This window comes from Nomascus leucogenys, chromosome 13 (assembly GCF_006542625.1).
Source record: "Nomascus leucogenys isolate Asia chromosome 13, Asia_NLE_v1, whole genome shotgun sequence".
Classification (NCBI taxonomy): domain Eukaryota; kingdom Metazoa; phylum Chordata; class Mammalia; order Primates; family Hylobatidae; genus Nomascus; species Nomascus leucogenys.
The window spans coordinates 561,764-586,932 of NC_044393.1; the positions used below are offsets into that span (position 1 = coordinate 561,764).

Consider the following 25,169-nt stretch of genomic DNA (forward strand, 5'->3'; position numbering starts at 1 on the left):
CCGGGTGCCGGGGGCATCAGAGGAGACACCAGCCTGCTGGATGGGGGCTGGAACAGTGGCGGGCAGGCCAAAGCTCCATTCAGGAGCTCAGAGCCGCAGGGTGGGTGCAGGCATGAGGATATCCCAGTGAGTACCAAGCCCAGAAGGGATCTGGGGTCTTCCCAACAGGCTAGGTTCCCCCTGGGTGAACTAGGGGAACTCTATGGGGGCTGTTCATTAACAAGCACAAACACAGATGCTTCCACCTCTGGAGGCTTGGACTCCACCCCAGACAGAGGCAGAAATAGGGAGAACAGGGATCTAGGGGTCTAGGACCCTGGCGTGTACAGTTGACTCCCCAGGACCTGCATGGGGGGCAGGGGACGTGTGGCGGTTGGACAGGGCTGTGCGTAGAGGTCGGGACTATGGGAGGGACCGGGATGTGCATGGAGTTGCACAGGGTCTCCCCAACAAGTGATGCTGCTGCTCGTGGTGGTGGAGGTGGTGGTGGAGGTGGAGGTGGTGGTGGAGGTGGAGGTGGAGGTGGTGGTGGAGGTGGTGGTGGAGGTGGTGGTGGAGGTGGGTGGTGGAGGTGGAGGTGGGGTGGAGGTGGTGGTGGAGGTGGTGGTGGAGGTGTGTGGTGGAGGTGGTGGAGGTGGAGGTGGTGGAGGTGGAGGTGGTGGGTGGAGGTGGTGGTGGGTGGAGGTGGTGGTGGTGGGTGGAGGTGGGGTGGGGGGGTGGAGGTGGGGGTGGAGGTGGGGTGGTGGTGGTGGAGGTGGAGGTGGGGGTGGTGGAGGTGGGGGGGGGTGGTGGAGGTGGGGGGGGGGGGGGTGGAGGTGGAGGTGGTGGTGGTGGGGTGGAGGTGGTGGTGGAGGTGGTGGTGGAGGTGGTGGTGGAGGTGGAGGTGGGGTGGTGGTGGGTGGTGGTGGAGGTGGGGTGGGTGGAGGTGGTGGGTGGTGGGAGGTGGAGGTGGTGGTGGGTGGTGGAGGTGGTGGTGGAGGTGGTGGTGGAGGGGGGTGGAGGTGGGGTGGGGTGGGGTGGAGGTGGGTGGTGGGGTGGGTGGTGGGGTGGAGGTGGGGTGGTGGAGGTGGGGTGGGGTGGAGGTGGGGTGGTGGAGGTGGGGTGGTGGTGGAGGTGGGGTGGTGGAGGTGGTGGTGGTGGTGGAGGTGGTGGGTGGAGGTGGAGGTGGTGGGTGGAGGTGGGGTGGGGGGGGTGGTGGTGGAGGTGGAGGTGGTGGTGGGGTGGAGGTGGAGGTGGTGGTGGTGGAGGGGTGGGGGGGTGGAGGTGGTGGTGGTGGTGGAGGTGGTGGTGGTGGAGGTGGAGGTGGGGGGGTGGGGGTGGAGGGGGGGGGTGGGGTGGAGGGTGGGGTGGTGGTGGAGGTGGGGTGGTGGGGTGGGTGGAGGTGGGGGGTGGGGTGGGGTGGGGGGGTGGAGGTGGTGGTGGAGGTGGGGGGTGGTGGAGGTGGAGGTGGGTGGTGAGGTGGTGGGGTGGTGGTGGAGGTGGGTGGAGGTGGGGTGGAGGTGGGGTGGGGTGGTGGTGGGGGGGTGGGGTGGGGTGGAGGTGGTGGTGGTGGTGGTGGTGGAGGTGGAGGTGGTGGGGTGGGGGTGGTGGGGAGGTGGTGGGGGGGTGGGGGGTGGTGGTGGGGGGGGGGGGGGGGGGGGTGGAGGGGGGGGTGGGGGGGGGGGGGGGGGGTGGAGGTGGAGGTGGTGGGGGGGGTGGGGTGGGTGGTGGAGGTGGGGTGGTGGAGGTGGAGGTGGTGGTGGAGGTGGAGGTGGAGGTGGTGGTGGAGGTGGAGGTGGTGGGGTGGTGGAGGTGGGTGGAGGTGTGGAGGTGGTGGTGGAGGTGGAGGTGGTGGAGGTGGAGGTGGTGGTGGAGGTGGGGTGGAGGTGGTGGTGGAGGTGGTGGTGGAGGTGGTGGTGGAGGTGGAGGTGGGGAGGTGGTGGTGGAGGTGGTGGTGGAGGTGGGGTGGAGGTGTGGAGGTGGTGGTGGAGGTGGAGGTGGTGGAGGTGGAGGTGGTGGTGGAGGTGGAGGTGGAGGTGGTGGTGGAGGTGGAGGTGGTGGTGGGGTGGTGGTGGAGGTGGTGGTGGTGGAGGTGGAGGTGGAGGTGGAGTGGTGGCGGTGGCGGTGGTGCTGGTGCTGGTGCTGGTGCTGGTGGTGGAGGTGGAGGCCCCCATCACTCCCATACGAGAACAGAGAGGCGGGGCCAAGCAGGGCCCGGGAATGCCCACCCCAACCAGCCCAGGACTCCGGTCCACACTGCCTTCCACGTAGGAGTCTGAGGGTCCCATCTGGGGCCCCATTTACCAGTGGGGTCCGGGACCCGCTGTGCCCGCTGCCTTCGGGGAATGCTGTGCTCGGGCCGATAGCCGCAGCCTCGTCCTGTTAGCTGGATACAGACCTCCTCAAACTGCTGCTTGTGGTGGGGCCGCACAAACTGGTAGAAGCCTGTAGAGGAAGGGGTGTCTGTCCCCATCTGCCCACTTTTCTCTAGAGAACAGAGACCACCTTGGACCCAGATGGCCCCCACCCCACACACAGCGGCAGCACTGCCCTCGGGGGGGTGGCTTTTGCAAGCCAGGGCACCTTGGAGCAAGCTGTGCTTCTTGGCGTCCTCAGCAAAGAGGGGGCCGAGACAGGCGACCAGGGCGGCGAAGTCATCAGAACCCTTGTAGTCCTGCAGGGCCTGGGTGAAGGTGGCAAAGCTGGCTTGGCTCAGCTCCTGCTTCACGGCCACCATGAAGAGCTTGGCCCTGTCCGTCTGTGCACCAGCCACGGGCTCCTCCTGCAGGACATAGGCCCAAGGCTCCATCAGGGCCAGCCTCGTCCTCCCGTCCCTGGGGCTGCAGAGCCTTCCTTGGAACACTGAGCGTTCCCTGGGACAGTGATTGCCGAGGTGGGGCTGCTGCCTGAGAAGCTGGCTGGATGGATGGACACAGGCAGGGGCTGCGGGAAGAAAGCTGTGGGGCTGGGCCTGTGGGAAGAAAGCTGTGGGGCTGGGCCTGTCTGAGGTCACACAGTGAGAGGCTGGCAGGGAACCAAGAGCAGCGAATGGGCAAAGGGTAGACTGGCTCTGCCTCAAGCCGGGGGTCCTGCAGGACCCATCTCTCTCCTCCTCTCTCAAGCCCCCTGCCCCACAGCAGATGCAGCTGAGGCTCCCAGGATGGCAGCACACAGGGAGGGGCTTCCGGATGAGCAGTGCCCATCTCTCTACACACCCCAGACCAACACGGAGATGTGGAAATCAAGGCAGGGGCTGCCCAGGCACTCCCCACCCAGGCCCTCGCCAGCCCAGGCCCCTGAGCAGCCGCCCACTTCCTGATGGCACCAGCCCTGCCTGGGCACCACCCAGTTCTTCCCAGAAGCCAACGGACATGGACAAAGGCCGCCACCCTCGGGGCTTTCCAGCAGGCAGGGGGCTTCCTGGCTCCGGCTGTAACTCCGTTCTTTCATCCAAGGCTAGGAATGGGCTGCGTCCCTCACATGAGGCAGGTGTGCGTCCACACTGGAGGGAAACGCCAGGGCCAAGCCCAGTGCTGCAGGCCCCAAACCAAGCCTGCCCAAGGGTGGGGCCTGATTCCAGCTGGGACTCATGAGCCCCCTGCAGAAGAAACCGCACCCTGGAGCCCCTGGGCCATCAGCATCACAGCTGCCCTGGACATCAGCTCCCGGGGTGGTTTCCCTGGTCCCGTCGGGCCCACATCCCAACTTGGCTGGGGGCACCCACGGCCGGGTTCCCATGCGTGTCTGTGGTGGTCGGCACAGGTGCAGGGACAGCTGACGCACCGGGTGGCTGACCAGCCGGATCTTCTTCCTCCCTCCTCGAAGCTCTTCTGCCGGCCTCTTCTCAGACAGGAGGGACAGGGTGGAGCAGCTGTGGGCCTGAGGAGGACACAGCTGTGGTTCCAACCACACACTCCGGGGCCCCAAAGCACCTGGACCCACAGGGAAGATGGCCCCAAGGAGCCCTGAGCAGTAGCCAAGACGGAGGTCGGGTGAGGGGCATAGCACACCCTGGTGACAGTGCCACAACTCGGTCCTGTCCAAGTCCCACCAGCGGCTCATGAGGCTCACAGGTGGCGACTCGTAAGAGCAGGTCCAGGGAAGACAGTCCGACCACAGCAAGGGGCTGGCAGGAAGGGGACACAGGTGCCTGGTGCCTGCACCTGGGGCTCACTCCAGGGGCCTGAAGGGCAGGGACAGGCAGGAAGAGGGGAATGGCTCCCCGCAGGAAGCAGGGAGAAAGCTTTGGGTTGGCCTGAGAAATTACAGGCTTCTGGGGCAAAAGGCCCCAAGCAAGAAGGAACCTGGGTCCCAACCGCAGCACATTCGTGGAGAAAGGCCAGCCTCAAGCGCAGCCAGTGGCAGGGGCACCCGACCTTGAGTGCACTGACCCAAGCTACCCGCCAGAGAACCAAAGTGATGTGGGGGGCACCCACTGAAGGCCAGGGCAGGCACCACCTGGGAGCCAGCAGCCTGTGGGTGAGGTGGGGTGGAGCACCCACAGACAGTCAGGCAGCTGGGATCCCCCGCCCGCCTGCCCGCCAGGCAGGGGATTTACAGGGGTGTGTGGGGAGGTGCCTGAGGCCAGATGGGCGGGGTCAGGTTGGCCTCAGGAGACACAGGGTCTGTGTCCATCCCAAGGCCCTGGAACCGCACCTGCTCCTCACCAGGGCTCCCGGCCCGCTGTTCGCTGTGCTCCAGGGCGGCCAGCAGCCCCCGGGGCCTCTGCCGGGCAGGAACTGGCTCCTGCTCATACTCCACACACAGGCTACTCTCAGGGTCCCCGGCAGCTGGTGACCCTGCAGGAGCACCCGAGTGCGCAGTGAAGCCCATGGGGGCCCAGCTGGGGGTCCCTGCCTGTGGCGAAGCCCCTCCTGGGGGAGAGTCCCAGCACTTGGGGGCCTGCCTGTGGGTGTCCTCCCTGCTATTAGGGGGAGTCCCAGCCTCGGGGGGCATCCTTGCCTAGGGTGTTCTCTGCCTGTAGGGGAGGGTTCCAGCCCGTGGGGGCCCCGCCCTAGAAGGGAGAGGCAGCCTTTGGAGGTGGCAGGGGAAGTGCACAAAGCCAGGTGAGTCGCCTCCGCCCTGGGCACCTGGTGCTGCCTGCCCCACGCCGCCCGCCCAGTGCCGCCCGCCCCGCCAACCCCACGCTGCCTGCCCCACACTGCCCACCCCACGCCGCCCGCCCCACGCCGCCCAACCCACGCCGCCCGCCCCACACCGCCCGCCCCACGTCGCCCGCCCCACGCCGCCCGCCCCACACTGCCCGCTCCGCCACCCCTACACTGCCCGCCCAGCACTGCCGGTCCGCACCTGAGGACCTCTGCTTCAGGCTGGGAACATGCAGGTCCAGACTCTTAGCTTTCCTTGTGGAGAAGAAGGGGCCAGGCGACTTGGCCTCCCTGACAGCATCTTCTCCTTCACGCACACTGGGTGCTGAAGCCCGGGGGGCTGGTGCTGGCATCTGCAGAACCATGGGGGTGGGTGGACACATTGCTGCCTCCTCTGGGGACAACACCCTGGTCCCCTCCCTGGGCAGGAACTCACAGTTCGCTCGGCAACACGGAAGAACTGGGCCACGTCTCGGATGACATGGCCGAAGTTGTCGTACACCCTGATGTGGGGGCGCACCCAGGAGGGCAGTTGGGCTCTTGCGTCGGCAAAGGCGAACCTGGGGGGTGGCCACAGCCCTGCTGCCCTGCCCACAGCCGCTTCAAGGGTTCAGTTCACCAAAGTGAAGACCCTCATCTGCTGCAGGGGCCCCACGCTGACCCCGAGTAGCCGGAGAGGCTCTGGGGCAGATGGGGCCTCATGTGGGGAAGGAGAGTCCAGGGGCCCAGTGGGTGTGGGCGTGTCCCCTGGCGCCGCACCTGCCACCGGACTGCACGCACCTGTGGTCACAGAGGAAGACAGCCCCGTAGTCCTGGCGGTGCCGGATCACTCGCCCGATGGCCTGGTTCACCGCCCTGGACGCCTGCTGCCGGTACCACTCCTGCCCAGAGAGGAACTGTGGGGCGAGGCGGCTCAGTCATGGGGGCTCCCTTGGTCACAGTGGGGGGCTCAGTCACCAGACCGCCTTACCCCAGCCCCACCCTGCTGTAACTCACCTGGCCCCCAGCCCCACCCTGGCCCTTCATCTCGTCCAGGAACTGCATCTTGAGGACAACCCGGGGATCCATGCGTGGTGGGTACGGGAGGCCCGTGACAATCACACCCCGGCCATTCGTGTCTGAGAAGTCCAGCCCCTCGCTGGCCTAGGGGACACAAGAGGGAGCTGCCTGGGGCCATGGGGGCTCCTCTCCCTGGCTGCCCACACCCAGCCCAGCCACCTTCCCCGAGGCTCCATCCCCAACCAGGGGTGGGAGGAAGCCCCACCTGGGGTCCACAGCTCCCAGATGCCACCTCCAACTCTTGTGGCCAGGAAACTCCCGTCCTGCCTGCCCTTGGCCCAGAGGACGCGCTCCCAGCAGAGCCAGCAGTGCTTCGCGCTCGTAGGACCCAAGGAGGGGACCGGGCAGCCCCCAGGGCCCAGAGTCTGCTGGGGAGCCATGAGCACCCACCAGGGAACAGGCGACCAGGTCAGGGCAGAGGGCCCTGGAGAGCTCACCTTGCCCCGGCACACGGCCAGGAAGGTGGCACCAGTGGACCCAGGGGCAGCGACCCTCGCGTAGTAAGCACTGATGGTCTGGAAGGAAAGTTGGACAGGCTCAACCTGGAGCCCACCCCAGCCCCTTCCTCCCCCATGAGGGAGACCCAGGTCTCATCTGCCAAGACAAAGGATCGTCCTAGCCAGGAAGGCCAATCGGGTTCTGGAAGCTTCTTCCTGGCACGGATCCCAGGCTGACCCCGCGCCTGCTCAGTACTTCCCAGAAAACACGGGAAACCCCAGGGCCAGGGTGGCCGGCTAGGGCTACTCAGACAAGAGGGCCACTGTCACCACACCCACCCGGTACTGGGGGCTTTGTAAGATAAGAGGCAACACTCAGGGCCAGGAAGGAAACGCAGGAGTCCTGAAGAGGCAGCCGGGAGCCACCAGAGCCTGTGGTCAGGGCCGGTGGTCAGCCTTGGGGAAGCTCTGAGGGGCAGGGGAGGCACGAGGGGGCAGCAGGCACAGAGCCCCCGCCAAGTGCCGACCTCGGAGAAGCTGCCTTTGCTCCTGGGCTCCACAAACAGCGGCTTCAGCGCCTCCATCTTCCTGGCCAAGTCGCGGGCCTGTGGGAGGAAGAGGCAGGGACTTGGCAGCTCTGGTTATGCCGGCGATCCGATGAGGACAAGCAGGAGCTGTGGCCACTGCCTGCTTTGTGCTCCAGCCCTGCCTTCACCCACCCCACCAGAACAGACAGGGGAGACGCACCCGCCAGAACTCCAGGCTCTTCTCCATGACAGGATAGGAAGGGAAGAAGATCAGGAGCCCACAGGGCACCACACGGGCGATGTTGCCTGGAAGTGCAGGGGCCGGGGTCAAGGCAGGGGCGGGGCGTCTGCAGGGGTCCCTACCAGCTCTTGGGAGCAGGGGTCCAGGATCCAGGATGGGCACAGCTGGGGCATTCAGGGCACTTACCCAGAGCCTTCCCCAGGGAGGATAAGCACTCCTCAGAAAACCTGCAGAGCCGGAGAGGCCACTGCTCAGGGCCTCAGGCCTCAGTGCTCCCCCACCTCCCACCCCAGCAGGGCCCAGGGACAGGCCCTCACCGTCTGTCGAACGCGGAGCTCAACTGGGCTCCGTCGGGGCCTCTGGGGACGACCCCCACCCAGATCTGGTGCTTGTCGATGATGTGTGGGTTCTCCAGGCAGACTGGGAAGGGGCTGAGCATGGCCAGAGGGAGCAGACAGTGGGGAAGTGCACCAGCACCCCTTTAGCCCTCGAGGCCTGAGACCCCCAGCACCCGGCTCATGGGGACCCCACCACTCCCACCCGCTGACATCAGAGGTGTCACCAGTGCTTAGGGCCCTGGCAGGGGTGACCCGTACATCTGCATCTCCAGGGCAAAGGAGGACACCGGGGCCAGCGTGCCGCTGGTAAGGATGAGGGAGCGGACACCCTGGCGGACCAGCTCACGCATGCTGTGGCCGGGACTGAAGCACCAGTAGCTCAGCACCTTCCCTGTGGGGCGGGGGGGGAGTGGGGGGCACAGAGTGTGAGGACGGGACTGGGGGCCTGACCACCTGCCTCTCTGCCCATCACCCTCTCCACCCACTGGCATCAAGCAAGCGAGCCGCGTGCAGCCACCCAGGCCCAGTGTGCAGAAGTCAGAACAAAGGAGGCCGCCCTGAGTGTGAGCCTGCCAGCTCGGGGCCCCTCTGGGGGACGGGGGGTCCTGGGAGTAGGAGGCAGACCGCAGGCAGATGCTGGGGACACCTCCAGAGATGTCAGCCCACTCCAACCCTAAACTTCTGCAGAAACTGTGACGTGCGGCTCAGGGCAAGAAGCCCACCCCGCCAAGAGCACACGGGAAGGAAGCACCAGCGTCCCAACATTCCACGGGCGCGCGCAGAAGAGGGAGTGCGAGTTCCCAGCTCTGCCTGGAAGTGGGACATGTGTGCACAAGCCTCTGAGTGGCGTCAGCAGTCAACAAGGGCACCAGCTCAAAGGAAATTCCTAGAAGGGCTTGACCGACTGGCCGCGGCGGCAGTGGCCTGGGGAGGAGGCTGAGCCTGGGCACTGGACGCTGGGAATTCAACACGGCACAAGCAGAACGACTGTGGCTGTGACTCGGGGTCAGCAGGGACGAGGCACATTTCCTTCCTGGGGCTGAGTGTGCCCTGCAATGGGGGAACTTCCCCATCCCCTCCTCCAGGAGCTCATTTCCTACAAAGCCCAATGCAGGGAGTGGCTGCTTCTGAGAAGTCAAGGGACGTCAGAGGTCAACGGAACAAACAGATTCCAGGCCCTTGGGATCTGTGCGCCGGCTGCCTCAGGCACGCGCCTCCTCCCACAACCCCAACTGCGTGAGGGGTGCCGGCCTCCCCCGGGACGGAGGCTTCCTGCTGGGAGAGGCCTTGCTGCAAGGCCATCACCGAGCGGGGGTCAAGCCACGCGACCCCGACGCCCTCCCAGCCCTTCCCTTCCAGCTCGGCCAGGCCGACCCGACCACAGCAACCGCACAAGGGCTGCTTCAGCCAGGGCCCTGTCGTGCCACCATGGGTCGGACAGCAGCTGTGAAAGAACGTTCCAGACAGGTATGAACCAAGCCCAGAGGCAAGGCCCCACTGGAGCACAAGGCAGGGGCGGCAGCTCCCGCATCTGCAGCTGTGGAGCCCCACCCTGGACACGACACAGTGGGGGTGGGGCCAGATACACCCCGAGAACCACAGGACTCTGGACACCAGCCGAGGGCACACTCACAGACCCCATCCACACAGTGTCCCCGGCAGCACCGACTCGAAGACACCACGGAGCACAGGAAGCCAACAAGGCACGTGGGGCCTCGGGGCTGAGCGCACCAGGGGCTTCAGACAACAGGGCCAGCCGGGCCCCCTCCAGATGTGACCCTGAGGCTTGGCCAGGCCAGGCACTGGGTGGAGGCAGCAGGGAAAGCCGTGCCTCACTGTGGAGGCTCTGTGCTGACGGCCTCGGCATAAACGAGCACGTCCCAGCAGGGAGACCTGGCTGGGCTGTGGCTCTGCCACCACCAACCAGGTGACTCTGGGCAGGTCACGGTGCCATCAGGCCCTCTCCTACGTCTCTCAGTAACTCCAATCTTCAGAGGGACAGTGAGGAGAACGCTCTGGATTGGCCTGGATATGGAGGTGGCGGCCAGGCCCATGGGGGCAGGAGACCCACGGCTGGCCGTGTGCCTAGCCTGTGGCGGTGCCGGGCACCGCACCCGGGCAGGCGGGGAGTGTGTGGGCCCAGGTCTGTACCTCGCTTTCTGGCTGCAGTGGTGCTCCAGGCATCAGACCGCTGAGCTGTCCTCCGGTGACCAGCATCAGGATGGATGTGTACCTGGAGGGGACAGGCCAGGAGTGTGGAGGCCCCACCCATGTCCTGGGGGCAGCCCCGCCCATGTCCTGGGGGCAGCCCCTTACCTTTCAGGACCAGAGGACCCCCAGCCCCACCCGCCTCCTGGAGGTGGCCCCCACCTTATAGGACTGTAAGGTCCCCAACCCTGCCGGGGAACCAGGGCTGCCCTCCACCTGCCTCCTGGAGGTGGCCCCTACCTTATAGGACTGTAAGGCCCCCAGCCCTGCCGGGGAACCAGGGCCGCCCTCAGAGGGGTCCACACTGAACACAATCTGAAAGGCAGAGGAAGTGCAGCCCCGTCAGGAGCCTGAGGCCACAGCCTGGAGCCCTGGAGGCCACCCGACCTTCTGCAGCATCAGCCCCATACACAGAAGGTCACAGGACGCCCAGGGGTCATCGGTTCACCAGCCCCTGCCATCATGCAGCCCCAAGCTGATGGACAGGAGCTGGCACTTGCCTGACCCTTTCTCCTCCCTGCAGGGACCCCCGGTGAGCTCTATGTTCCCCCGACATAGGCCATCTCCATGCACTGGAAATGCGGCAGCCCGAGGGGCCTCTCCTCCCGCCCACTGGCCCAGCCCTCCTTTCTGTGCCCCTGAGGGCCCCAAATTAATCTAGAAATTCAACATGGCCTAGTGCGGTGGCTCACGCCTGTAATCCCAGCACTCCAGGAGGCTGAGAGGAGCAAATTGCCCGAACCCAGGAGTTCGAGACCAGCCTGGGCAACATGGTGCAATCCCAGGGTGTTCATCAAAAAAAAATACAAAAACTAGCCGGGCGTGGTGGCACATGCCTGTGGTCCCAGCTACTTGGGAGGCTGAGCTGAGAGGATCCCCTGAGCCCAGGAGGTTGAGGCTGCAGTGAGCTGTGATGGTCCCACTGCACTCCAGCCTGGGCAACAGAGAGACCCTGAGTCAAAAGAAAAAACAGGAATTCAACACATTCTAGTCAAAATCACAGCAAGATTTTTAAAGGAAGTAGACCTGCTGACACCAAGATGCACTATGGAAAAAACGTCAGGGCAAGTTTCAAAAGAACAAGAGGCTGGGCGCGGTGGCTCATACCCGTAATCCCAGCACTCTGGGAGGCCAAGGTGAGAGGATCACCTGAGGTCAGGAGTTCGGGACTAGCCTGGCCAACATGGCAAAACCCCATTTCTACTAAAAATATCAGGCCGGGCACGGTGGCTCACGCCTGTAATCCCAGCATTTGGGGAGGCCAAGGCGGGCGGATCACAAGGTCAGGAGACTGAGACCATTCTGGCTAACACGGTGAAACTTCGTCTCTACTAAAAATACAAAAAATTAGCCAGGCGTAGTGGCGGGCGCCTGTAATCTCAGCTACTCAGGAGGCTGAGGCATGAGAATCATTTGAACCCGGGAGGCGGAGGTTACAGTGAGCCGAGACCGCACCATTGCACTCCAGCCTGGGCAACAAGAGCGAAACTCCATCTCAAAAACAAACAAACAAAAAGAAATTGGTTCTGGCCAACACCAGGACTTACGACAAAACCACAGTGAACAAAAACATGAGGAAAACAGTGTGGCAGCTGCCCAGTGGAGTTGGGGGAAGCCGAGCCGCTCGGTCAGCGCACAGAACCACCGGTGTGGCGTGCTGGGAAAAATCAAGCTAGAGTCTGCCTTTCACACCCTGACAGGTGACGTCAGAAGGCATGGAGGCCCAGACACAAAGCTCCGTCACCCTACAGTGCAGTTTGGAGAACACACAAGACCCGGTTAAGCATCTTGGTCGGGAGGCACAAGCTCAGAACAAAAGTCTGACGACCAGGAAACATCTGTTCACCAAACCTGTCATGAAAACGGAAAAAATGACCAGCACGAGACAAGGAGAGAATATGTATGTCGGCACGGGATCCTCAGAACTTAGAGAGAGAATATGTATATGGGATTCTCAGAACTTATAGAGGACCCTGCAAATCAATGGGAAAGGGATGATGCCTGCACTAGGAGAGGGGCGCATGACAACCGTTCCCGGAAAACGAGCCGAAAACAGCCAGAACAGGAATGCAAAGCCCCCAACAGGCTCAGCAACGCGGCCATGCCAGCCAAGCCACTGCCATCACAGCCCTGGAGACAGACGCCACTGCAGACTTGAGGGAGCTCTGCTGGGAACATCAAGAAGCCGGAATCATTCACAGAAATGCGGAGAAGCCGAACTAGAGAACACCGCGGGGGCAGACACCGCGGCTGGAACACAGAGACTTGGCAACGTGCGTGGATTTGTGCACGCGTGCGTGTGTGCGTACTCGGCATGTGCACGTGCCTGGGTATGCACAGGAGAGAAATTTCCTTCCGTTCCTTCCTTCCTTCCCAGCCATTTTCACTGTCAAGACAGCTAAATACAGGGCCTTGCGTTTTACCAAAGCATTTGGCCCACGGGGATGGAAGTAACAGAACAAGTTCACCACCACACTGGTGGCTGCCACGAGCAGGGCTGAGGCTGCCCCAGGAAACAGCTTCCTTCAAAAAGCCTTCTGCTGGGCAGGCACAGAAGCTCTTGCCTGTAATCCCAGCACTTTGGGAGGCCGAGGTGGGCAGACTGCCTGAGCCCAGGAGTTTGAGACCAGCCTGGGCAACATGGCAAGACCTCATCTCTAAAAAAAAATTTTAAAAATTAGCCGAGTGCAGTGGTGCACACCTGTGTTTGCAGCTACTCAGGTGGCTGAGGCAAGAGGATCACTTGGGCCCAGGAGGTTGAGGCTGCAGTGAGCTGTGATCAAGCCCCTGCACTCCAGCCGGGGTGACAAAGCGAGACCCTTTCTCAAAAGCAAACCACCACAAATCCCCCTGCGCCTCAGCCCAGGGCAGCTCAGGCCTCAGGCAGAGAGGAATGAGGACACAGCAGTCTCGCGGGGGCCCAGGGGCAACTGGCTCCCCAGCACGGGCCAGCACTGCCCAGTTTGCCTCCAGCTAAGCTCTGACTCCCCAGCACACGGCCTGACCCTGCCTGGAGTTCGCCTCCAACTGAGCTGTGCATCCCACATCCTCTTCCTGGGGCCACTGGCCCCACTCTGCCCCCAGGGTCACCTGTGACTCAGGGCTGCAGGCCCAGCCCAGCACCAGCCCTATGAGCACTGCCCACACCTGCAGGGGCTCAGGAGCCAACACGGGTGAACACTGTGCACAGTCGTTCATCCTCCAGGCACCCCACAGCTGGGAGAAGCTGAGTCATCCACCAGCAGCTACTTAGAGCAGCAGCCAAAGGAAATTCCAAACCGATGGAGTGTGCAGGATTCGGTTCCAGAGTGTGGAGACTTTTCCATAACTGGGAGCCTGGGAGGCCCCATTCCAGGGAGGGACAGGCCCGGGCCAGCTTGCACCTGCCCTCCAGACCCTGGTCTGCAGGGCTACCTCGCCTGGCCATGTGCTGGAGGTGCTTTGCAGTGACCCATCAGGGACATGGAAGCAGGTCCGCCTGGTAGGTGCATGGCCTCCTGCTTGAAGAGCCAACCACACTCCATGCGGGACAGCACAGCAGCCTCTGGCAGGCAGGAGCCACAGACAGAGGCGTCTGGCCCTGGGATGCCCACGGTGCCTTTGGGGAGGAGCTAGGACAAGGCAGTGCTGTCCTTCCAGCTCCAGCTGCCACACAGAGAAGACACAGGTTGTGGCGTCACTGGCCACAGAGACGGCGACAGTGGAGGGAGGGCTGAGCCTGGGCCCCACCACCCCGTGCCCACCCGACCTGGTCCCTGCCCAGGTCTCGCCCCCGCTCAGAGCTGCGTCTGTGAAGAAGGCAGTGCCTGGTTGTCAGGGGCCTGCAGCTCCACGCCCAGCAGCATGGACAGAACACCGCACCGCATGCACAGGCCAGCCATGCATCCCAGGGTTCTTCTGCGGCCTCCCCCAGCTTGAGCACCCCAGAGGCCAGACGGACACTCATGAAGCTGTCACAGCGCTGGGCAGCCCTGCCTAACCCCACCATGACCTCGTGTGGCCAGCAGGTGCAGCATGGGCAGCACAGAGGTGGCCTCACATGGCCCCACACAGCCACCTGTGCCTTGGTTTCCCCAGGACTGATGGCCTCCTAGTCAGGGACTTGTGGGTCTGCTTCTGAAAAACCCACCGAGGCCCAGGAGGCAAGCGTGCCCAGAGCACCCAAAATGGGGCTTGCCCTCCACAAACCGGACAAGCACCTCTACACCAGGGAAAGCAGGTGCTGCCATAGGCATGGAGCCAGGAGCAGACCTCACATGGGAGGGGACGGGCATTGCAAGGCAGGACGGGGCCAAGGAGAAGGGGGCCAGGGCCGCACCCCCCATCATGGGCTCCCAGGGACACCCCCGCCGGGAACCTGCAGGGTCCCCATTTGTCTGTCCCTGGAGAAGCTGTTCAGGAAGCCGCGTGTGTCCAGAGCTCTTCATCTGCGTGCAGCTGGGGCCGCAGGGGCTGCCAGCAGTGGGCCCCCCCTGGCCTGAGGGCCCGGACAGGGCAGGAGTGGCTCTCTGGCCCCCACTCCCCTTTGCATCCTCCCTCCCCAGCGTCACCCTGGGCACGTGCCACCAGACCTTGTCCTCCCCTATCCCTGCGGGAGGCCCAGTGTGGGTTTAGGGCATGGGAAAGGAGCCGAGAGTTTGCCAATCAGAAACAGGTGGTGTAGGGGCCCTTCTCCCATCCCCAAGTCTAGAATCAGTAACTAATAGAGCAGGAGAAGGCACCCGCCCGGCTTGCATCAGGGAGGGAGATGCCACAGAGGAGCAGGCCCCACCTGGATGATGTCCGCCAGCTTCTGCAGTCCGGCTGTGTTGGTGAACACTCCAGCACCTGGAGGGCAGCAGGGCGCTGACACCCACACTTCAGGCAGGGGAGGCCCCAACCCCAGCCCCGGCCCTTCCAGCATGAGCCAGCTCAGCCCGACTGCCAAGCTCCATCTCCTGCCCAGTGGGGGGCCCAGGGTGGAGCGCAGCGTCCATTCAGGGCGGGCAGTTTGCCTGCTCTTCCCAGCAGCCAGGAGAGAAGCCAGGCAGGAACAGAGTCTCCAAGGGGGTCGATGGGACTTGAAAAGAGGCTCTATGGTCACCTAAGGGTTGAAGCAGCAAAAGCCACCCTCCCCAGCACCCGGGAGCGCAGCAGAGACCCCGTTGGGCCCAGCGTCTCAAACCAGACAGCACCCAGGGGTGCAGCAGAGAAGAGACCTCGCTGGGCCCGGCGTCTCAAACCAGAGCAGCCCATGGGGACACTGCCTCTGGGCAAAGCCTCTGGACCCCACAAGTCTGAGAAGCAGAACTCGGGGTGGTGTGGAGAAGCCAGAGGCCCCACAACCCAGCTAGGGCCTTGGGCTGTTCTTCCTTAAAAGCAGAATAATGGGATGAGGCTGCAGGACGAAGCCGCCAGCTGCAGAATTGGGACAGGCTCTATGGCAGCTGGCAAGTGGCACTAACGCCTCCACGCCCCCATCAGAAGATGAGGTTCTGTGGGCCTGTTCCTGCTGACAGCCAGGTGACGGCCAGGGGAGCCCTGACTGCCAGGATGGAGGCCTGCTGCACCCCTACACCACATTTGCCCGCACCAAAGACCCCGCGCCGGCACTCACGTCCTGCCAGGTGCTGGATGATCTGGTCCAGCGAGTCCAGGATGCAGCCCTTGGTCTGAAACGTGATCTGGGCTTCAGCAAACAGCTCAAAGATGTAGCTGCCAAGGAGAAGAAGGCAGGCTCGAGCCTGAGGGGGGACCAGGCTGCAGCTTTGGGAACTGAGGAGAAGAAGGCAGGCTCGAGCCTGAGGGGGGACCAGGCTGCAGCTTTGGGAACTGAGGAGAAGAAGGCAGGCTCGAGCCTGAGGGGGGAAATCAGGCTTGGGCTGCAGCTTTGGGAACTGAGGAGAAGAAGGCAGGCTCGAGCCTGAGGGGGACCAGGCTGCAGCTTTGGGAACTGAGGAGAAGAAGGCAGGCTCGAGCCTGAGGGGGGAAATCAGGCTTGGGCTGCAGCTTTGGGAACTGAAGGCAACAACTGTGGAAGTTTCCTTCCCTGGGAAACAAACTGAGCCCTCCAGGGGACGCCAGCATTGGAGGTGAGAGGCCTCTGCCCTCGAGCCTCCAGGTGGGGAGAGGAGGCCTGGCCAGCACGAGAACAGCACCAAGGAAAAGCAGCAGCCTCAGAGCAGGGGCCATCAGAGGGGAGGGATGGGGTCGCTAGGGGGTGGCTAGGGGGTCGTCAGGAGGTCGTCAGGGGCTTCTGGGAGGTGGTGGCTCTGGGCAGAGTCCCCAAAGCTTTGGAGAGTGACAGTGATGGGGGCAGCAGAAGCTACAGGAGGGGCCCCTGGGAGTGCAGGGTGGCCAAGGAGCCAGGCCAGAGCCTTGAGCATTATGCTGAGGACACTGGCTCCGCCTGGAAGCAACTGGGAGTCCCCACAAGGTCAGCGCTCAGGCAGAACGCGCTCCACCTCAGCGGCTGTGCACTCGGGAGAGCCCCCGACACAGGCCCCAGCCCTGACTCCTCATCTGCCCGCAGGACAGACAGCAAACCCTGCTGCCCCGGCTGCGGAGAAGACTGGAGCCCCACGGCGCGTTCAGAACGTTCCGGGCCTCCCAGAGTCCAAAACAGGTGGTGGCTGGGACACTCATCGTCCTAACAGGCACCTGTGCTCAAACAAGGGACGGGACCAGGGTCCAGGGAAAGGCCTGGAAGAGAAACTGCAGGAAACCCAGTGGCCCTGCGTGGGAGAGTCTGTCCCATGTGAGTGCATGTGCTGTCCCATGGGCGTGCTGTCCCGTGGGAGTGCGTCTGCTGTTCTGTGGGAGTGCGTGTGCTGTTCCATGGGTGTGTGCATGTGCTGTTCTGTGGGTATGTGTGCTGTTCCGTGGGAGTGTGTGCTGTTCCATGGGTGCATGTGCTGTTCCGTGGGTGTGCTGTCCCGTGGGTGCGTGTGCTGTCCCGTGGGTGCGTGTGCTGTCCCGTGGGTGCGTGTCCTGTCCCGTGGGTGCGTGTGCTGTCCCGCGGGGGCGTGTGCTGTCCCGCGGGTGGGTGTGCTGTCCCGTGGGGTGCGTGTGCTGTCCCGTGGGTGCGTGTGCTGTTACGTGGGTGCGTGTGCTGTCCCGTGGGTGCGTGTGCTGTCCCGTGGGTGCATCTGCTGTCCCGTGGGTGCGTGTGCTGTCCCGTGGGTGCGTGTGCTGTTCCGTGGGTGCGTGTGCTGTTCCGTGGGTATGTGTGCTGTTCCGTGGGTGTGTGTGCTGTTCCTCTCAATGTCTCAACAACCAAATCATGCAAAGCGGGCGCTCCTCCCAGGTCTCAAAAAGGAAAAACAGGCCTGAAAACAGGCCTCACTCATGATGTGACGGCCCAGGACTGCACCACGGCCCGTCTCTAGCTCTAGGCTGGGCCTGCAGTGAAGGGGCTGGCTCCCCGCCTCTCACCTCCCTGGCTTGGTGACACCGCTGTCGTCTCCAGGCAGCTCAACAGCATCGATGGCCCCCTCCAGGCGGAGCAGGATCACTGTGGGTCAAGGAGGTGTCAGGGGGAGGCCCCACCCAGCCGCAAGGAGGTGGGGAGGGCAGCACTTACTCTTCAGTTTTGCAATGTCTTCCAGCTCCATGTTCAGCCCTGGGCAAGAGAAAGGCAGCAAAGGCACAGTCTGCATCATGCTCGTGCCAACAACCCCACCCTTGAGAACCAGGATTCCTGGCACGGAAAAAAGGACACCAACTGCCGAAGGAAGAGGCTACATGGAATCCGTGCAGGACAAATCCACCAACATGGGAAGGAAGAGGCTACACGGAATCCGTGCAGGACAAATCCAACAACATGAGAAGAAGAGGCTACACGGAATCCGTGCAGGACAAATCCACCAACAGGGAAGGAAGAGGCTACACGGAATCCGTGCAGGACAAATCCACCAACAGCGAAGAAGAGGCTACACGGAATCCGTGCAGGACAAATCCAACAACATGAGAAGAAGAGGCTACACGGAATCCGTGCAGGACAAATCCACCAACAGGGAAGAGGCTACACGGAATCCGTGCAGGACAAATCCACCAACAGCCGAAGGAAGAGGCTACACGGAATCCGTGCAGGACAAATCCACCAACAGGCGAAGGAAGAGGCTACACGGAATCCGTGCAGGACAAATCCACCAACAGCCGAAGGAAGAGGCTACACGGAATCCGTGCAGGACAAATCCACCAACAGCCGAAGGAAGAGGCTACATGGAATCCATGTAGGACAAATCCACCAACATGGGAAGAAGAGGCTACACAGAATCCGTGCAGGACAAATCCAACAACAGGGGAAGGAAGAGGCCACACAGGCCAAATCCAAACTGGAGACACCAAGAGGGGCAGGCGTTTTACCTTTATTTATCTATTTATTTTTGAGACAGGGTGTCACTCTGTCACCCAGGATGGGGTGCAGCAGCACCATCTCTGCTCACTGCAACCTCCATGTCCCAGGTTCAAGCAATTCTCGTGTCTCTCTCCCGACTAGCTGGGACTATAGGTGTGCGCCACCACGCCTGGCTAATTTTTGTATTTTTAGTAGAGATGGGGTTTCACCATGTTGCTCAGGCTGGTCTTAAACTCCTGACCTCAGGTGATCCGCCAGTCTCGGTCTCCCAAAGTGCTGGGATTACCGGTGAGCCCTTGTGCCCAGCCAAGAAGCCTCTGAGAGAAGCGGACGCCCTGCAGTGCCAGCCTGAACAGATGGTGCCCAGGCTGACCACTCATAGCCACAGGGCAGGCTGCCCACTGCAGCGGCGCAGGCCTCAGGACCGAGCAGCCTGGCTATGAACGCACCTGGGCTGGGGGAGTCCGCGCTGAACTCCGGGTGGGGCTTGCCCTGCTGTGCCATCTTGGTCTGCTCCTCCAGCACCTGGTCTATGACGTCCAGTCCCGAAGCCAGGTCATGGGGGGTCAGGTCAAAGGATGCCGATTCTTCACACATCTTCTCCTGGAGCCCAAGCACACCCGAATCACCACAGAACAGGACAGGATCGGGGGTTCCAGACAGCAGAAATGGGGTGGGGGTGCAGAAGGCACAGGAGGCTGACAGCCAAGTCCCCAAAGCCATGGCCTGGGGTCTCTAAAAGGCCAGGCCACAAGCAGGTCCAAACACGACTGTGTGGCCCACACCAATATTTAGAAACGATTATTTCAGGCCGGGTGCAGTGGCTCACACTTATAATCCCAGCACTTTGGGAGGCCGAGGTGGGCAGATCACTTGAGCTCAGGGGTTCAAGACCATCCTGGGCAACGCTGGGAAACCCCATCTCTACAAAAAATACAAAGATTAGCCGGGCGTGGTGGTGTGCACCTGTAGTCCCGGCTACTCGGGAGGCTGAGGTGGGAGGATGGCTTGAGCTTAGGAGGTGGAGGCTGCAGTGAGCCAAGATCACACCACGGAACTCCAGCCTGGACGACAGAATGAGACCCCGTCTCAAAAAACAAACAAACAATTATTTCACTGGAGTTGCTGATTATTCTTTTTTATTTTTTTGAGACGGAGTCTTGCTCTGTCACCAGGCTGGAGTGCAGTGGTGTGATCTTGGCTCACTGCCACCTCCACCTCCTGGGTTGGAGCGATTCTCCTGCCTCAGCCTCCTGAGTGGCTGGGACTATAGGCGCCCGCCACCACGGCCAGCTAATTTTTTTGTATTTCTAGTAGAGACGGTGTTTCACTATGTTAGCTAGGATGGTCTTGATCTCTTGACCTCATGATCCGCCCACCTCAGCCTCCCAAAGTGCTGGGATTACAGGCATGAGCTACCGCGCCCAGTCAACATTTTTTTTTTTTTTTTGACACAGAATCCCACTCTGTCACCCAGGCTGGAATGCAGTGGTGTGATCCTGGCTCACTGCAGCCTTTGCCTCCAGGGTTCAAGCGATTCTCCTGCCTCAGCCTCAGGCCATGTGGCCGGAAGAGCAGAGACACTGCAGGCGAGACCACACGCCTGCTGCTGCTGAGGGCAGAGGAGACAGCCCTGACCCAGGCTGACCCCTAGCTGGCTGGAGGGAAAGGGTCTGGTGAGCGGCCTGTGGGGGCCTTGCGCCTGATGGGCAGGTCCCTGGCCCAGCTGGCCAGTCTCCAGCCCCAGCAGAGGCATCGGATCAGAGCAGGAAGGGGGGCGCAGAAGCTCCTGGTGTGCTCAGTCCTCAGTCCTGGGCGCCTAGGGCTTCAGGAGTTTGGCCAGAGCCCCTCCAGAAAGGTTTGCGTTGCTCTTGGCAAAAAAGCCAGAAGAAATAGGAGGCGTTTAGGAGGCCAGGGGAAACTCACCACATTGTGAGCTTCGTCAAAGATCACAACTGTCCCCTTCAGGTCAATGTTGTGTGCTCTGCGGCTCTACAGGAGGAAGGGAAGGGACGCAGCGCTGGAGCTGACGGAGGCCAGGAAAGAGGGAAGCCAAGGCATGTGCAGCAGGCGTCGAACATCACAAGTGCAGATGAGAAACAGCGCCGGCGACATCAAGAGGAGAGGCCAGATCTGGATGGCAACCTGGCAGCACTGCCCCACCCTAACCAGCAGTTCGCCATACCGGGAGATGCTCACACACAGCATGGAAAGGCACGTGCCGTGCTCAGCAAGACAGACGGCCACGATGCCCTGGGCGCCCCTGGCCACCACAGTCAGGCAGCCACAGACCAGAGGAGCCAGGAAGACCCAGACCCAGCAGTTCCCTGCCCCAGCCCCACTCAGAGAGATTTACAAACCCAACTCCCGGCCAGGCGCGGTGGCTCACGCCTGTAATCCCAGCACTGTGGGAGGCTGAGGTGGACGGATCACGAGGTCAGGAGTTCGAGACCAGCCTGGCCAACATGGTAAAACCCCGTCTCTACTAAAAATACAAAAATTAGCCAGGGGTGGTGGTGTGCGCCTATAATCCCAGCTACTCAGAAGGCTGAAGCAGGAGAATCGCTTTAATCTGGGAGGCAGAGGTTAAGTGAGCTGAGATTGTGTCACTGCACTCCAGCCTAGGTGACAGAGTGAGACTTCATCTCAAAAAAAAAAACAACAACAAACCCCAACTCCCAGGTCCCACCCACAGAGTGTCATGGGAGCAATATGGGGTGGGGTCCAGCTTTGGTACTTTTAAATTTTCACACACTGGCCAGGCAAGGTGGCTCATGCCTGTAATCCCAGCACTTTCAGAGGCCAAGGCAGGCAGATCATGAGGTCAGGAGTTTGAGACCAGCCTGGCAAACACTGTGAAACCCCGTCTCTACTAAAAATACGAAAAAAAAAAAAAAAATTAGTCAGGCGTGGTGGCGGGCGCCTGGAGTCCCAGCTACTCGGAAGGCTGAGGCAGGAGAATGGCGTGAACCCAGGAGGCAGAGCTTGCAGTGAGCGGAGATGGCGCCACTGCACTCCAGCCTGGGTGACAGAGCGAGACTCCGTCTCAAAAAAAAAAATTTTTTTCACACATTAAGATGCCCATTTTAAGTGTACTGAGTTCTGGCAGTTATGTGCACCATATAACCACCAGCCCCACCCCTGCCTTTTCTATTAATAGAGTGTCACATAAATGGAATAAAACAGTAGGTCTAGCTGGGTGCGGTGGTTCATGCCTATAATCTCAGCACTTTGGGAGGCCAAGGTGAGTGGATCACAAGGTCAGGAGTTTGAGACCAGCCTGGCCAACATGGCGAACTGCCGTCTCTACTGAAAATACAAAAATTAGCCGGGTGTGGTGGTGGGTACCTGTAGTCCCAGCTACTCGGAAGGCTGAGGCAGGAGAACTGTTTGAACCCGAGAGGCAGAGGCTGCAGTGAGCCAAGACCACACCACTGCACTCCGGCCTGCACCACAGAGCGAGACTCTGTCTCAAAACAAAAAACAAAAACACAAAAAAACAGTAGGTCCTCCTCAATCGGCCTCTCTGGGTTAGCACGTCCGAAACTCATCAGCTCGCTGCTGCTGTGTGACCACAGTCCACGCCCGTGGCTGCTGTTGGTGTTCGTGTGCCACGGTTTGTCCATTCACCTGTGGATGGGCTCACACGGGCTGCTTCCCAGTTTGGCAACTGCCAACAAAGCTCTGGTAAACCTGCACACTGAAGTCTTTTTTTTTTTTTGAGATGGGGTTTCCCTATGTTGCCTAGGCTGGTCTCAAACTCCTGGGCTTAAGCGATCCCCCAGCCTTGGCCCCTAAAGTTCTGGGATTACAGGCGTGAGCCACTGAGCCTGGCCACATATAAATCTTTGAACACGTCTTCCCTTCTCCCGGCTCGGCTGTTTGCCCCACGTGTTTGTGGAGTGGCTACACAACTTCACAGCGATGGATGAGATCCAGCTGATCCACATCCTCATGCCACACTCCGGGCTTCTGAATTTCAGCCATGCTAGTGGGACCGCAGTGTCAGCTCCCCATGGCCTTAATCTGCCTTCTCCTATGACTGGAGATGCTGGGCGTCTTTCCATGTGCTCAACTGGCCATTCCATCCACCTCGGTGAAATGTCTGTCCAGATGCTCTCCCAGTGGTTAACTGGCCATTCCATCCATCTCGGTGAAACGTCTGTCCAGATGCTCTCCCGGTGGTTAACTGGCCATTCCATCCAACTCGGTGAAACGTCTGTCCAGATGCTCTCCCGGTGGTTAACTGGCCATTCCATCCATCTCGGTGAAACGTCTGTCCAGATGCTCTCCCGGTGGTTAACTGGCCATTCCATCCACCTCGGTGAAACGTCTGTCCAGATGCTCTCCCGGTGGTTAACTGGCCATTCCACCCATATTGGTGAAATGTCTGTCCAGATCCCTTCCCAGTGGTTAACCGGGTTGTTTGCTTAGTTATGAGAGAATTTTACATACTCTGGTCAAAGGTCCTTTGAAATCAGAGGAGGGCTGAAAATTTTTTTTTAAGTCCTTTGAAGGACAGAAGTATTTTCTCCCTTTCTTTAACTGCTCTTTCATTTTCTCAACTCTTCCAAAGAGTTGAAGCTTTAAATTTTGGTGAAGTCTAAATTTTAATGTTTTTCTTTATGGCTAGTGCCTTGTGTATCCATACTAAGAAATCTTTGCCTACCCCAAAGTTGCAAAGACTTCCCCCATGTTTCTTTCTATAACTTCTAGTTTAGCTTTTGCATTTAGGTTTATACAGGGTAAAACAAGAGTTAAGATTCACTGTTTTCCGAACAGATATCCAGCCGTTCTTAGCACCATTTTTTCAGAAAACCAAAAATCAACCTTCATTTCCTCTCTCAATTAAATTGGCGTGTTTGTCAAAAAACAATCACCACGGGCCGGGCGTGGTGGCGCACGCCTGTAATCCCAGCTACTTGGGAGGCTGATGCGGGAGAACTGCTTGAACCCAGGGGGCGGGGGCTGCAGTGAGCCGAGATGGTGCCACTGCACTCCAGCCTGGGTGACAGAGCAAGATTCCGACTGAAAAAAACACAATGACCCCATGCGTGTGGGCCAGCTCGAGCCTGCTGCCTTCTCCATGGCCTGCGGGCCTGTGCCTGAGCTGGGCCGTCTCCACCTCCATTCCTGCAGCTTTAGAGGAGTCTTGAAACCAGCGAGGTGAGTCCTCCAGCTCTGGTCCTCTTCATGGTCATCTTGCTGTTTTAGATCTTCTGCGTTTCCATGAAAGTGTTAGACTCAGCTTACTAGCTGTGATATAACTGTCCCAGGGAGGGGCCTGGTTGGGTTAGAAGCTCTCCAGATGGTTCCCAGGGGCAGCCAGGGCTCAAAGCACCGAGTCACCCACAACCACAGCAAACCTCACCAGCTCTCCGTGGGGTTCTGCAATAGCTTCCGAGGAGTCAGCCCCCCAGCCGCCCCCACTCACCTCTTCCCTTGCTCTGCTGCACCTGCTAAGGCTCCCCTCAGACCCACCAGCATTCCCCATCTCCCACCGACATCGCACTTGGGCCCTGCCCACTTGGCTCTGTCTCCACCTCCTCCCTCTGCTCTATTTCCCTTCAATATCGTCGGCTCACGTGCTTACTCTTTTGCTGTCCACCTGTCCCCACCACTAGAATGAAAGCTCCATGTGAATGAAGCCAGTCTTGCCATGCCTGAAATAGCACCCAGCACGATGGGCTCTCGATAAATATACACCCCGAGAATGAGCGAAGCAACCACGGGATCTGGAAATGTCACCACGCCATCGTCACATGAACACACAAGTCATTGACCCGTGGCGTGTGATCCCACCTGCACTAAATAAAAAGTGTGGAGCACAAAAGCGTGTGGGTGAGCACAGGCTACGAGTAGGGGAGTGAGTGTGCAGCTGGGCACCAGGGGAGAGTGAGTGTGAGGCCGGGCACACACTGCAGGGGAGTGAGTGTGGGGCCGGGCACACGCTGTGGGGGGAGTGAGCGTGGGGCTGGGCACTGGGGGGTGAGTGAGTGTGGGGCCGGGCACACGCTGTGGGGGGAGTGAGCGTGGGGCTGGGCACACAGGGTGGAGGGGAGTGGGGCCAGGCACATGCTGGGGCGGGGAGTGAGTGTGGGGCTGGGCACACAGGGTGGAGGGGAGTGGGGCCGGGCACACACTGGGAGGAGGGGAGTGAGTGTGGGGCAGGGCACATGCTGGGGGGGTGGGGAGTGAGTGTGGGGCCAGGCACATGCTGGCGGGGAGTGAGTGTGGGGCCGGGCATGAGCTGGGAAGAGGGGAGTCAGTGGGCTTCCCGCGTTCTCGGTGCCTCCCGTGGCCTGACGTGAAGGAGAGAACCTGAGCTGTCAGGATCAAGAGCGGGCACTGGCCTATGGACCACAGCCTGGAGGTCTCTCCTCACTCCCACCAGCCTGCCCACTCCCAGACTGCTCAGAAAACTGACCTGTGGCCTGGGGCTGCTCACAAGTGTGTCTGGCCAGGTTGAGCCCCTGCCCAGTGACAGAGGTGAGTCCTCCCACCCAGGCCTGCTGATCTAAGGGCCCTGAAGCAGCAAAGGCTCGGACGGCCGTTCCCAAGCCCAGGGACACCCCTGGACATCAGGAGTCATCAGCTATGCGGACTGAGCCCCCACCTTGGCATCCAACAAGTAATTGTACGGCATGAAGATGATGTCAGCTTGCTGCTTCAGGTTGCGGGACAGGTAGTAAGGGCACACCCTGGGAAGGAGGAGAGGAGAAGATGCGCTGAGCGCCCCATGCAGGGGATGGTGCCCCGAGGCCGAGGCCGCCATGTCTTCTGACCTGGAAGGAGCCCTCATGCTGCACGTAGGGCCCAGGTGGGAAGCTGAGGTCTGGGATGGATGGGGAGTCCACGTGAGTTTCCGACCATGGGATGGGGAGTCTGGGATGGGGAGTCCATGTGAGTTTCCAACCATGTAAATCGTCGTCTC

The 25,169-nt window shown here is 61.2% G+C and overlaps 1 protein-coding gene and 1 long non-coding RNA gene across 17 annotated transcripts in view; both read right to left on the reverse strand.

Annotated features, from left to right (window-relative positions):
* RTEL1 (regulator of telomere elongation helicase 1) overlaps window positions 1–25,169 on the reverse strand; it is a 102,651-nt gene that overhangs the window by 4,416 nt on the left and 73,066 nt on the right. For 13 of the 16 annotated variants that reach the window (XR_004032902.1, XR_004032901.1, XR_004032903.1 and 10 more), the window contains 23 exons: window positions 24,852–24,936; window positions 20,162–20,227; window positions 18,685–18,838; window positions 17,459–17,497; window positions 17,311–17,389; window positions 15,494–15,591; window positions 14,669–14,724; window positions 10,138–10,212; window positions 9,841–9,922; window positions 7,948–8,080; window positions 7,669–7,782; window positions 7,538–7,578; window positions 7,331–7,416; window positions 7,111–7,188; window positions 6,584–6,661; window positions 6,084–6,230; window positions 5,868–5,983; window positions 5,524–5,647; window positions 5,290–5,440; window positions 4,636–4,778; window positions 3,763–3,858; window positions 2,563–2,761; window positions 2,284–2,424 (listed from right to left, as the gene is read on the reverse strand). Coding sequence is in view for 13 of the 16 variants with exons in the window: in XM_030825266.1 (XP_030681126.1) it covers window positions 2,284–2,424; window positions 2,563–2,761; window positions 3,763–3,858; window positions 4,636–4,778; window positions 5,290–5,440; window positions 5,524–5,647; window positions 5,868–5,983; window positions 6,084–6,230; window positions 6,584–6,661; window positions 7,111–7,188; window positions 7,331–7,416; window positions 7,538–7,578; window positions 7,669–7,782; window positions 7,948–8,080; window positions 9,841–9,922; window positions 10,138–10,212; window positions 14,669–14,724; window positions 15,494–15,591; window positions 17,311–17,389; window positions 17,459–17,497; window positions 18,685–18,838; window positions 20,162–20,227; window positions 24,852–24,936 (2,381 nt within the window). In the remaining 3 variants the exon portion in view is untranslated. Of the gene's footprint in view, window positions 1–2,283; window positions 2,425–2,562; window positions 2,762–3,762; window positions 3,859–4,635; window positions 4,779–5,289; window positions 5,441–5,523; window positions 5,648–5,867; window positions 5,984–6,083; window positions 6,231–6,583; window positions 6,662–7,110; window positions 7,189–7,330; window positions 7,417–7,537; window positions 7,579–7,668; window positions 7,783–7,947; window positions 8,081–9,840; window positions 9,923–10,137; window positions 10,213–13,044; window positions 14,279–14,668; window positions 14,725–15,493; window positions 15,592–17,310; window positions 17,390–17,458; window positions 17,498–18,684; window positions 18,839–20,161; window positions 20,228–24,851; window positions 24,937–25,169 lie in introns of those variants that run through there. The other 3 variants (XM_030825273.1, XM_030825276.1, XM_030825275.1) reach the window with 3 other exon arrangements.
* LOC115837909 lies at window positions 21,959–23,179 on the reverse strand. Its single transcript, XR_004032905.1, has 2 exons — window positions 22,556–23,179; window positions 21,959–22,327 (listed from the first exon to the last, which is right to left on the reverse strand). It is a non-coding gene; the product is annotated as an uncharacterized LOC115837909 (long non-coding RNA).